The sequence below is a fragment of the Austrofundulus limnaeus genome, unplaced genomic scaffold (genome assembly GCF_001266775.1).
Source record: "Austrofundulus limnaeus strain Quisiro unplaced genomic scaffold, Austrofundulus_limnaeus-1.0 Scaffold7, whole genome shotgun sequence".
Lineage (NCBI taxonomy): Eukaryota > Metazoa > Chordata > Actinopteri > Cyprinodontiformes > Rivulidae > Austrofundulus > Austrofundulus limnaeus.
Genome location: NW_013952409.1, coordinates 5,311,674 through 5,323,760, shown reverse-complemented (window position 1 = coordinate 5,323,760; position 12,087 = coordinate 5,311,674). Strand labels below are relative to the sequence as shown.

Below are 12,087 nucleotides of genomic sequence, written 5' to 3'. Positions count from 1 at the left end.
GTTGTTGAGAGTGTCATCTCTTCTGCCATCATCTGTTGGGGTAGCAGCATCAGAGCCAGGGGGCTAAACAACCTGATAAAGAAGGCTGGTTATGTTCTGGGGACGACTGTGGAATCTCTGGAGATGATGGTGCAAAGAAGGATTTTACATAAAATCAAGAACATTGTGGACAACCCTGACCATCCTCTTCATCAGACTGTCATAGAAAGACAGTGTCTTCAGTTGGAGGCTTCTTCAACTTCCCTGTAATACAGACCACTACAGAAGATCTTTCCTGCCCACAGCCATCAGCATCTACAATAAGTTTTTAGTTAAATGAGTTACAACAACACCTAATTTCCCTCTGGGATCAATAAAGTATTTTTGAATTGAATTGAATGACCGTTCTGTACTCCTCACTTCTATGTTTCTCCCACACTACCTATCATTCAATGTGTCTACATTTGTTTTTTTCTATTGTACAGTGTCCTGAAAGGCGCTTTATAAATAAAATGTATAATAATAATAATAATAATAATAATAACGTGTTGACGGCAAGAGTGATGAACTAAATCAGAGTAATTAGTGGTGCTGAGTTGGGGAGGTAGGTGATGGATTGGAGACCCTGAATCAAATTCTGCTTGAGGGTCTCTTAAAACATTGATGAGGGCTAAAATCATTAGATCAATAAAAAGACTGGAAAAAAAAAGAAAATTCTGCACCAATGGCTTTGTTTCAGTCAGGAGGCYTCTGAATGTTTCTGTTTTCAGATTTAGCTCTTTGTGTTTCAGGTGGAGCTCTTCACGTCCACGACTTCTCCATGGTGGATGCGGAGTGGCTGGTGAAGAACGCAACGTACCGCCCGCACTGCTACATGTGCCGGACCGACAGCCAGTCCGTCCGATTCATCTTCTCGTCTCAGCGGCCCAGAGCCCTGCCGCTTTGCTCGCCTTGGGTCCTGCTGGAGGAGCTCCGAGCCAAAACCATCAACGCCACGGAACTGGACAACAGGTAAATCCATCTTTGCAACTCTGTTGTTTTATTATATATATACAGTATAAAAAATAAATGTTATATTAAAACAACCCCTTTTTTAATTATACCCAATTCAGCTGTATCTGAACAAATAGACTCTGTAAAGTTATTTTAAATTTCTACGTTTTAGGATAAAATACCAAATTGAGACATTTTTAACCCTGAAGCATGAAGGATTATTACTTATAAAAAAGTGGGTTTTTACTTGATACAGGTGCATTACTTTACAAGAAGCAAACGTTTTAGTGCTATAAACAAGTTTTCGTTTCTCTCAGCATCATGAGGAACCTGACACTGTTCACTGATCAGGATCCAGAGGCAGCGTACCCCAGTCAGGATGTGGTGTGGGGTACGTTTGAACAGACCTTCCTCGCTCTGTGGGGTCTGGTCACCTACGCCCCCGTCTTCAGAGACTACTACTACCAGGGCCTCACCCAGTTCTACAGGGACAACGTCATGTACCTGGAACTGCGTGCTCTCCTTCCACAGGTACGGTAGCGTCCCCGTTTGTGTCGGTTCTGTCCGGTGTTCTGCGTCATCGGTTGATACTCTGTGCCATCGGCGCTCAGGTTTACGAGTTAGACGGCAGCACCCACGACCGAGCCTGGACCCTGAAGACCTACCAGGATGTCACAAGGCAGTTTACAGCAGAGCACCCGGACTTCTTCGGAACAAGAATCATTGTTACCATTAACAGGTGACACTTCTGAAGACTTTTTAAATAAATCTGATCTGTCGTTTTCYGATGTCCAACAATTCTGGACTTTTAAATAGTAACTTTTGCAGAACTTATTTCTAGTGGCAGAACAGGTTGGACTATGGTTATTTGATGTTATTTATTGTTTATTTTTATCATCCTACAGTCTCTGACATGTTAGATACATTTGAAAATGAGGTTTTGAAAAAATCCGTAAGACTTGAAAAAATCCGTAAGATTGCTCTATACGTCCGTATACCTGCAAAATGACGTAAAATCCTTATAACTTATGGACAATTCGTACAACTTGACATGTATGCAAGTCAATCTTGTTGAAGCAGAAACAATATTTTATTTTGTAACATTTTGCGCTGAAACTTTTAACTTCCTGTCTTAAGCCAAGCGCTTTTATTTTGAAATGTGGACTTCCTGTTCAGCGCAGTTCTTAATGTACGGATGTAAAAGAGACCTGAAGCATCGCTAAAAGTTTCATTTATTCTGGCACCCCCTTCGAAGAGGCAAAAGGTTTGTTTAGTTAAAGCATTTAATATATTTGAGTATTTTTTGTGTTAATGTGTTTGTTTTTGCATAAAATTAAGGTAGTAAGTTAAGATAAATGATGTTAGCTAATCAGTCACATATGTGTTTCAGCTCTTATGGTGATTATTTACAACTTTGTTGTTGCATTAGGGGTGTAAATGCATCAGTGATGACCAAAGCTGTGGAGGAAGCAATGAAGCTGAAGAAAGGTTTCCCTGATTTTATGGCTGGTTTTGACATGGTGAGGTTCAACATGAGTTATGCAAAAATCTAAAAAGCAAAAACATATGGTGCTAACTTGTTGTGTGGATCAACAGGTGGGTCGGGAGGATAGGGGCAGACCCCTGTGGTATTTCAGAGATGCCTTATCACTTCCTGTGGAGGAAGGGGTCACGCTGCCTTTCTTTTTTCATGCTGGAGAGACAGGTGAGCTCATCCCTGCTGCATGTGGTGTAGAGGCATGTGAGGACAAGTAAGTTTCCAAAAAGTTCTTTAAAGGAGGTTAGAATAGGTTTTTATTGTTTTATCACACATTAATAAGAAGTAGTTTTGAACAATTATATCACACATTGTCTTTTAGTTACTGTTTATCATAACATAGAGAATAAATAGCTTATTACATCAAGCTGAGGATTAAGTCTAAACTGATACTGTATGTGGAGAAATGGGCAGCTGTAGTGCATTGATATAATGAACACAGGAAGTACTCTATCTGAAATATAATCTTAAAGTTTTGAAGAACTTGTTTGAGCAGTAGCTACAAAAAAAAGATTTTGAGCGGAAATCCTCAATTTGTTTTGGTCATTTTTCCTGCGAGTTTGCAAAGTTTTTATTTTATATTTTTCTTTCCAGCTTGTAAATCATAAATATCCAAATATTATTTGAGGGTTTCTCTTTAAAATAGCATCAAAAATTAAGATTCAGACTAAATATTAATAGGTTTTCTTGATTAGAAAGAGAAGTCAAAGCATACCTCCTGATATCAGGATGAACCAGGTATCAAAATGTAGCTTAAAAAGCAGGAATTTGTGTTTTTCTTTGACTCTACACCAAGGTTATAATGGTTTTGGATTTTTCACTATAGTTTAGTTTTATTTCTTTGTGACTTTTTTATTTTGATTCAGTTAGTTTTAATTAGTTTTTACAGTGGATTTGCTAGTTTTTATTAGTTATTATTGCATTTTAAATCCTTAGCTTCAGTTCAGTTTAGTTTTTATTACTTCTAGTATTAGTTTTTTTATATATATTTTGAACAAACATATTTGCCAATGCATCCTCCAGTTTGTGATGTTCCTGTGACCAACAGCTATTTGGTCACTAGTTAAAGCAGTTCATTATAGCAATTATTTTAGGTCCTTCCTAAAATAATKGCATAACTCAATTTTGCCAACTAAAAACTTGGGTGATTATTTTAAGACAGTAATAATAGTTGTCTCTAACTTGGTGCTACCTGTTGCTTGTTTTTTACAGGAGCTACTGATAGAAGCTAGTGTGTTAAGATAGTCATAGTTAGCCATCTGTGCGAGCTTGATTCATGCAGTTTTTTCCTTGAGAAGTATCCCACCTGTGTTATCACCTGTTTCCACTACAAGACACTTGCTTTTATTTTTCTTGCAGTCACATTCAAAGAAATCTCAAAGTGGACTTTGCCGTTTTCTCCCAACTTTTGTTGTCGTCATTTAGCAGATGATGCTGAGCAGCAGCAGACTGTAAACAAGTGTTGTTACGGACCACAAGCTGCCCACAGCTAATGTGAAACTACTCAATTTAAAAAAATCCACACGGCTCAAAATAAATTGACAAACACTAAAACTAAGGATATTCTATCTAAAATTTCAGTTAGTTTTAGTTAGTTTTGTAAAAAGATTGTACAGTTTTAGTTATAGTTTTTCATTTTATTACAGTTTTTATTTATTCCAGTTAACTAAAAAGTTTTTTCAATTGCAGTTTTCGTTATTTAGTTAGTTGTAGTTAACTATAATAAGCCTGCTCTACACTTGGTAGACCTCGAGGGCACTGACGTGGATCAGAACCTGTTAGATGCTCTGCTCCTGAACACGTCCCGTATCGGCCATGGGTTTGCACTCCTTCACCATCCAGTGGCCAAAGATTTGTCCAGGAAGAGAGGGGTGGCTGTGGAAGTGTGTCCCATCTCCAACCAGGTTCTGTTTTGTTTGTTTTTTGCAAACTACATCTTCTAACTGCTGGTGTGTGCTTCACATTTTCTAAAAACTAAAACCTGTTACTCTATTTCTTCTTTCTGCAGGTATTAAAGCTTGTAAAAGATCTGCGAAACCACCCTGCAGCTGCTCTGATGTCAGAAAATCACCCGATGGTCATCAGCTCTGATGACCCTGCCATGTTCGGCTCATCTGGTCTCTCTTATGACTTCTATGAAGCTTTTGTGGGTTTTGGAGGCATTAAATCTCACATAGGCTCCCTTAAACAACTGGCACTGAACTCTATCAGGTGAGGCTTGGCTGCTGTTGTATTTGAACAAAATGTGTGGGTTTTTATTATTATTTATTCTTTTTGTCCTTTTCAGGTATAGCTCTTTACCTTCAGAGCAACAGAATAAAGCGATGTCTGAGTGGCAAAGAAGATGGAATAAATTTGTCTCTGAAAATGATTTTTAAACAGAAACTCAAACTCAATATTTGAATACAAACCCCATTTTTTGGAAATGATTTTTGTTTTTACACAATAAGCTCTATGTTTCTAACTGACATTCTTCAGCAGGTGCTCGGTCACTGGCTGGCTGTCTGTTCTGCAGAGAGGAAAGGTTACAACAAACTAAATCTGGCAGTTTTCAAGGGTTTGTTGCAATTAAAAGAACTTAAACTTCAATATTTATTATTGCCTAAAAGATGAGCTAATCATGTTAGAATTATAAAATAATTGTGACTTTACTGTAAAATGAGGACTGCCCAGGTGATTTGTCAACAACAATCTGAAATGTGAACWCTTGTGTGCTGCTACTGTAGCTGTCAGGGATAAATCAGTTCTGCTCATTAAACTGAATATGAAGCTGTTCTCTGGTCATTTGATTTGCATTTCAGTTTATTTTCTATTTACAAAACGACGTCCTTTTCAGGGCTGGGTTTGCCAATTGGCTCGTGCTGAACTGATTTTTACCCGTTGAGTATTTTTGCACAGCTAGCACAATGTAATAAAAGTGAATTGAGCTGCATTGTTTGTACTGTTCAGTGTTGATTAAATGTTTGAGTGAAAGTATAAAGTTAAAATGTAATTGTTATGAATTTTTTTTGTAAACAAGTGTTAAACATTTGGCTTTTGTATACAATGTTTTTGATTAGCTGCGCAATAAAACTTCCTGCAGGAATAATGTCACATCTCATTCTTTGAGAACTTGCTCTAAGTGTCAGCACTAAAAAACGTGTTCATTTGGTGTCAAATGTGCAAACTAAATGAGACAATAACTGTTGTTTTATTGCATAGCTCTTTTTATTCATTGTTCCTCAGCCACACTGGTTTTTCCAGCACTTCTCATTACGRTGAGTCATCCATCATCTGCTGCAGGTGTTAAATTGTGAGAAGAAGCTCTCTTCTATACAGCCTCTATCAATGTCTGGCTTCCTGAAAATAACAGTTTAAATGCAGATTGAGTCTGTGTGAGAGGAAACATTTAACTTAAAAAAGAAAAGAAAAAGAAACTCACTGTTGTTTGTGAGTTTGAGCCAACTGAACATTGACGCTGTCCAGGTTCCTCCTCAGCTGCTTCTTAAACCTGGCCTGCTGCCGCTCCATCAGCAGAGCCGCACGAGCCGAGTCCAGGCGGAGGCGGTCGTAGCTTTCCTCCTCCTGCTTCCTTTCGAACTCCATCCTCTAGAGATGCACACGTCAGACGCATTAAATAACCACCCTCGTCTGGGCTGCGTATTTACAGGCAAACACTTTTACCTTCTTCTCCTCTACTTGGTTCTTCTGGAACTGAATGACCTGCTGCAGGCTCTCAGGAGGGGCTTTTCTGTCTTTGCTGAGACACAGGCCGGGCACTCCCACACGGCTCTGCAGCACGTTACTTTCCCCCTCATCCTGATGGCCTTTGTCCTCAATCTGATGCAGAAAGAAAGAGAAAACAGGGTTCCTGCAGATCCTTCAAAAGTCTCAAAAGGCCTTGAATTCATCAATCCAAAAATAAGGCCTTAATTAGCCTTAAAATGTCTTAAATCAATCTTCAGAAGTCTTAAAAATGTTAACACATTGTAAGCAGGATGGCTGTAATTCGTATCGAATATTAAAATAATTGGTAACATTTATTTTTGAAATATTCCCATTCASATGTTCCCTTTTGACATCACTTCCTGTTATTTCACATGCAAGTATCTCGACAACTGTCCCACCTGAGCAATGGGAAATTTGTTTTCTAATATGTTAATAATGTCTTTGCAAAAAATGCATTCATTTTTCGCACAAACATTTTACATCATAGGCACTTTAAGGATTCATCTGCAGCAAGCTGGGGTCGAGAACCCACTGTGGGTCAAAAAACTCAAAATTTTGGGTCGTTAAGAGGATTTTCAGGAATTAAATTAAGTTTAAAACTGACTGCGAAGACTGTTTTTGTAGCTATATTTGATAAAAGAGCAGTTAGATATGGATAAAAACAATTGGTCTATTAGCGATATTTGAATAATTCAACCAAAAATACTTTGATTCATGAGTTTTTGCCAGTTTAAATTTTTTTTTTTTGTCGTTAATTGTGAAATTGGTCTTTAATTTACCGGTAATTTAATTTGACATTAAAAAGTCTTTAACTTGCCTTAAACTGTAGGGACCCTGGAAAAGGTGAAAGGTATTTAATCCAAATGCATTTAATCATGCAGACTCTTTAAAAGCAGGATGATATAAAMGTRAATAAGAGGAAGGCAGGGASATAAAGTTAGAGAGGCCGCACTGAGATGGTTCGGACAGAGGAGGGACAGTGGGTATATTGGTACAAGGATGTCCGTTAGAAATACAGCTGCCAGGAAAAAGAGAGGATAGAGGATGACTCACTGTGGCAGCCTTAAAAAGGAAACAGCCAAAATAAGAAGAGGATTATTTGAATTTCAGGTTAGAATTTCCTGCTGAACCAGAACCAGATCAGCGACATTCATCTGGTAATTTAAGCAGTTGTTGGAATAACTTACCATGGCTCTGTTATAGTCGTTCATGGCAATGGCAGCTGCCCTTCTCCTTTCCATCTCAAAGTTCTGTTGCTCTACAGCCTCGTTGTCCATTTCTACCCTGCTTTGGTCGTAGCTCTGGTCTAAAGTTCAGTAGAGAAGAAGATGTGAGCGTGTGTTGTGTGCAAACGGAGCGTTTATAGTGCAAAGAGAGCGCCTGCCTTCCATCAGTTGCTGACGCCTCTCTTCCTCCWGCTCAGTCTGCTGCTGGATGAGCCAGTCCCTGAGCTGCTCCCGCTGTCTCTGCCGTCTGCCCTGACGGTCCTGGTCCTCACCCACCAGGCCAGGCAGCAGCATCCGAGCATCACTCTGGTCCATCTTTTTGAAGCGGTCAGGGTCATTCAGATCAAACTCACGTCGGGTCCGAAGGTGCTGGTTCTGAAACCTGTAGGTCTGGAGGTTTTTCTCCATCTTGCGCTTCTCCTTCTCCTGTCTGTGCTGGAGAATACGGGCTGCTTTGTTCTGTTGGAGCACATCAGCATCTGTTTTGAGATGACAGGTCACATACAATTTTATTATGGTGTTACAATTAAACCTTTATTTAAGCTACATTTTTATGTCATTTAAGTTTGTTTACTATTTTTCTGAGATTAAAGATGCATATGAAATGTCTAAAAATAAAATAAATCAATATTTTCTCTAAGTTCATTCCATTTACCATTTTTACCATTTTTTTGAAAAACTACTCCACCGTTTTCCATAATTTAGGATAACCTTTGATTTTATAGTTTACAATAAGAACCTGTTGAGACATTTTGTTACTCACTGTAGCCATTTTCTTCCATTTTTGCGTCTTCTTCATCTTGACTCTTCTCTTTCACCTGCACGTCTAAAGCATCTTTGTCAACCTTTGAAACAAATCAGCACATTGATTTATTCAGAGTTGTAAAGTAACTAAGTACAAATACTTTGTTACTGTACTTAAGTAGAACTTGTGGGTGTCTGTACTTTGCTTGAGTAATTTTTCAGCCTACCTTTTACTTCTACTTCTTACATTTACACACAATTATCTGTACTTTCTACTCCTTACTCCTTCCTACATTTAAGAAAAAGGGCAAAATGTATAAATTTGTTACTTTTATTTCATTTTTGCTTGTTTTCATTTCTACGGAGCCCGTCTGGTGACATAGTATTAAAAAAATTATCATGTGGCAACGAGAATGCGTGTGCATAATAATTATGTTGTGGCCACCACATATAACTAATTATTGTTGTCATTTCCATGCAGACTGTTTGTTGTTTACATAGACTGGTCTGAATTAACCTAATTTCTTTTTATTTTACCTTAATTGATTTTGATTTTAATAGAATGAATGACGTTGCTACGTCAGCAACTTACGTTAGGCATGAAGTAGTTTGTTAGCTTTATGTGCTGCAGCTATAAGTCCCAGGTGACAACTGGAGTTGTTTATTTGTCAAAAAAAAGCTTTATTTTCTTTTCTGAAGCTCAACTTTCAAAAGTCGAGGAGCACTCCTGTCCCTCTGCGCCTCAGCTGCAGAAGGAGTCGAGTTATGCTGCGTTCAGGAACACAGTAAAAAATCTGTTCCTCGACACACAACTAAGGCATTCATTGTCATTTCATACATGGTCTACTATGATAGATGATCCATTTATATTGGCATACACCAAATAATAATAATAATAATAATAATAATAACAACTAGACATGGGTTTTTTTTACGATGTAAAAACAAGTGTGCATTGCCACATAGCATCATTGCCGGCAGCATTGGACTTGCAGAATGAACTTTGACCAAGTTCAAATGTGTTTTCTATACCAGCTTGTGCCTGTCACGTCAGCAGGTGTTTAGAATTAAGGTTATCGTGTGACAATATGAAGTTTGAAGAGATTTTTTGTTAAAGTTGCATTAGCTGGGTTTTGAACCCTGATCTCCCACATTTTCATGACATAGACCATTAGACCAGTGGAGCTCTGGAAGAAGATGGTGGCAGGGGTTGGTTTGTATGTGTGCAGAAAGACGCCACATTGCCAATACAATTATAGACACAAAAATGCATAATATTACAACAGTCAAGCAGTATTAAGACAATATTATAGTAAAACACCAAAATACAATCATATTAGTACTGTAAACACTGAAATACTGAGTTGAAATATTAAACTATGGTGCAGTACCAAGTTGAGTACAGCATGGGGCAGTATTGGACCACCACAAGGCTCCGTTGACTGCCATTATATTTCGTTAAACATTAATATTTCATAAACTATAAGTTTTACAGGCACCAAAAGGCATAGCCATCTTTTGGCACACAGGGGCTTTACAGATATAAATTACAATGGCAGCTCTAGGACAAAGTATGCAGGAGGAGAAGCATGGCAAAGTTGAGATGACTTGGGTGGGAAACAAATCACATGTGTGCATTGCATTGGCAATGCACACTGATAATGTGTGCATTTTTGAACAGCTAAAGAGAAAACAATGCAGGCTATATATAATCTGACTCCAATAATGTGTCTATCACAGTAAGGCTGCTCAAAATTAGCCTATTGCTGGCCACATTAATTATCACGTGCGCACACATTATCTTGTGGCCATGTGATGTATATTTTTTTTATTCCATGTCACCTGACAGGCTCCGCACATTCCAGCTTCTTATTGTAAAAAACTATCCATATAAGTTGTGCCTCCTAGATAGAATGAACTTATTGTGGTTGAATGAGAAGTATAAATATATAAAGTTCTGATACTGTAGTTTGTACACAAACAAATCATGTCACACTCCAGCAGGACATAATCATTAAAATAAAAAGGACTGTACTTAAGAAGTATTTGTATTTCNTATTAGTACTGTAAACACTGAAATACTGAGTTGAAATATTAAACTATGGTGCAGTACCAAGTTGAGTACAGCATGGGGCAGTATTGGACCAATACAAGGCTCCATTGACTGCCATCATATTTCGTTAAACATTAATATTTCATAAACTATAAGTTTTACAGGCACCATAAGGCATAGCCATCTTTTGGCACACAGGAGCTTTACAGATATAAATTACAGTGGCAGCTCTAGGACAAAGTATGCAGGAGGAGAAGCATGGCAAAGTTGAGATGACTTGGGTGGGAAACAAATCACGTGTGCATTGCATTGGCAATGCACACTGATAATGTGTGCATATTTGAACAGTTAAAGAGAAAACAATGCAGGCTATATACAATCTGACTCCAATAATGTGTCTATCACAGTAAGGCTGCTCAAAATTAGCCTATTGCTGGCCACATTAATTATCACGTGCACACACATTATCTTGTGGCCATGTGATGTATATTTTTTTTATTCCATGTCACCTGACAGGCTCCGCACATTCCAGCTTCTTATTGTAAAAAAACTATCCATATAAGTTGTGCCTCCTAGATAGAATGAACTTATTGTGGTTGAATGAGAAGTATAAATATATAAAAGTTCTGATACTGTATTAGTTTGTACACAAACAAATCATGTCACACTCCAGCAGGACATAATCATTAAAATAAAAAGGACTGTACTTAAGAAATATTTGTATTTCATTAATTATTTTTATTGCATTTGGCTGCAGCCCTCAGATAGATTTTCATTTTGGGGAAAAGTTTTGGGCAGCCTTGATATATTTGGCCTGCAGGCCTTGAGTTTGACATGTGACCTTGTAGATAAGTGACACACATATGAACAAAATGTGTGACAGCTTTCACCCTCAGCTGTGAACAATAATGTTGATCAATGACATTTAAAGACCTCAGTTAGCCCTAAAGCACTAATCAAGAAATTAGTTCCCCTAATAGTGCTTTAGAGGAACTGTGCCCACTACTGCAGCGAGACTAGTGCATCCTACATTTAACATAAATTATTTTAATACAACATAGTCATTTCTGCTTTTTGGTGTGGTCACCTCCTAATGGCATTACAAAAAAATGTAACTGCTTATATTAAATCAATACTTTTACTTTTAATACTTAAGTACAAACATATCAGATACTTTAATTTTACTCAAGTAATACTAAAGGAGACTTTAACTTTTACCAAAGTATTTTTTTGATAAGATAGGTACTTTTACTCAATTATCACTTTGTGGTACTTTATACAGCACTGGTATTTATTTAGTTAAATCTCATCATAGCCATTAGCTTCCTGCTATCGCTAACCACACAAACTTACCCCAATCGTCCTCATTTTATCGTTAAAAATTCGTTCCTGCCTTTCCCGTTCCTTTTGGCGACGTCTTTCCAGATTTGTTCTGGCGAGGCGGTCGGAAATGAGCTCAACGTTGAACATTTTGAGTCCGAGGTTTGTTTGTTTCGAGACTCGAGTTTTATTACTGGAGACCACCGAAAAACTCCACAGCGTCAAACACACCGGTTGCTAGGAAACCAGAAGAGGCGTTCGTSAGTTTCCGTAAGTCGTCGGCTCTTTCCGTTGTCGTCTTGCGTCTCCGCCCACAGGACATTACGTTCTGCAGAGACCCCTACTTGTCTTTTGTTATGGCAAGCCCTTTTAGCATAAAATCGGATTCCTGCCATACTTGCTTGGCAAGAGGATTTTTTGATCGAGTTTATTCAAGAGTGAGTCTGCAGCAACATCCGACTCAGATTATTTCATGTTGAGGAATGACACGTTCACTTCATCCAAGGATTAGATTCTGCAATTTGTCC

General features: G+C 38.1%; 2 protein-coding genes across 3 annotated transcripts in view; one reads left to right on the top strand and one right to left on the bottom strand.

Moving 5' to 3' along the window:
* Positions 1-5,594, top strand: part of ada2a (adenosine deaminase 2a) — an 8,506-nt gene extending 2,912 nt beyond the window's left edge. The window contains exons 3-10 of the mRNA XM_014034433.1: positions 771-990; positions 1,290-1,503; positions 1,584-1,711; positions 2,402-2,492; positions 2,569-2,677; positions 4,256-4,413; positions 4,518-4,720; positions 4,797-5,594. Coding sequence (XP_013889887.1) covers positions 771-990; positions 1,290-1,503; positions 1,584-1,711; positions 2,402-2,492; positions 2,569-2,677; positions 4,256-4,413; positions 4,518-4,720; positions 4,797-4,887 — 1,214 coding nt within the window. The 3' untranslated portion in view covers positions 4,888-5,594. The remainder of the gene's footprint in view (positions 1-770; positions 991-1,289; positions 1,504-1,583; positions 1,712-2,401; positions 2,493-2,568; positions 2,678-4,255; positions 4,414-4,517; positions 4,721-4,796) is intronic.
* Positions 5,595-5,692: 98 nt separating this feature from the next.
* Positions 5,693-11,813, bottom strand: ribc2 (RIB43A domain with coiled-coils 2). 2 transcript variants are annotated; one of them, XM_014034422.1, is made up of 7 exons: positions 11,594-11,813; positions 8,207-8,288; positions 7,602-7,922; positions 7,405-7,523; positions 6,173-6,328; positions 5,934-6,097; positions 5,693-5,848 (listed from the first exon to the last, which is right to left on the bottom strand). In XM_014034422.1, exons 1-7 carry the CDS (start codon positions 11,708-11,710, stop codon positions 5,779-5,781), a joined length of 1,029 nt encoding a protein of 342 aa, XP_013889876.1. In that variant the 5' UTR covers positions 11,711-11,813; the 3' UTR covers positions 5,693-5,778. The 2 variants fall into 2 exon arrangements, with proteins under 2 accessions (XP_013889876.1, XP_013889870.1); XM_014034416.1 differs by having other exon boundaries at positions 5,931-6,097; positions 11,594-11,811.
* Positions 11,814-12,087: the final 274 nt, after the last annotated feature.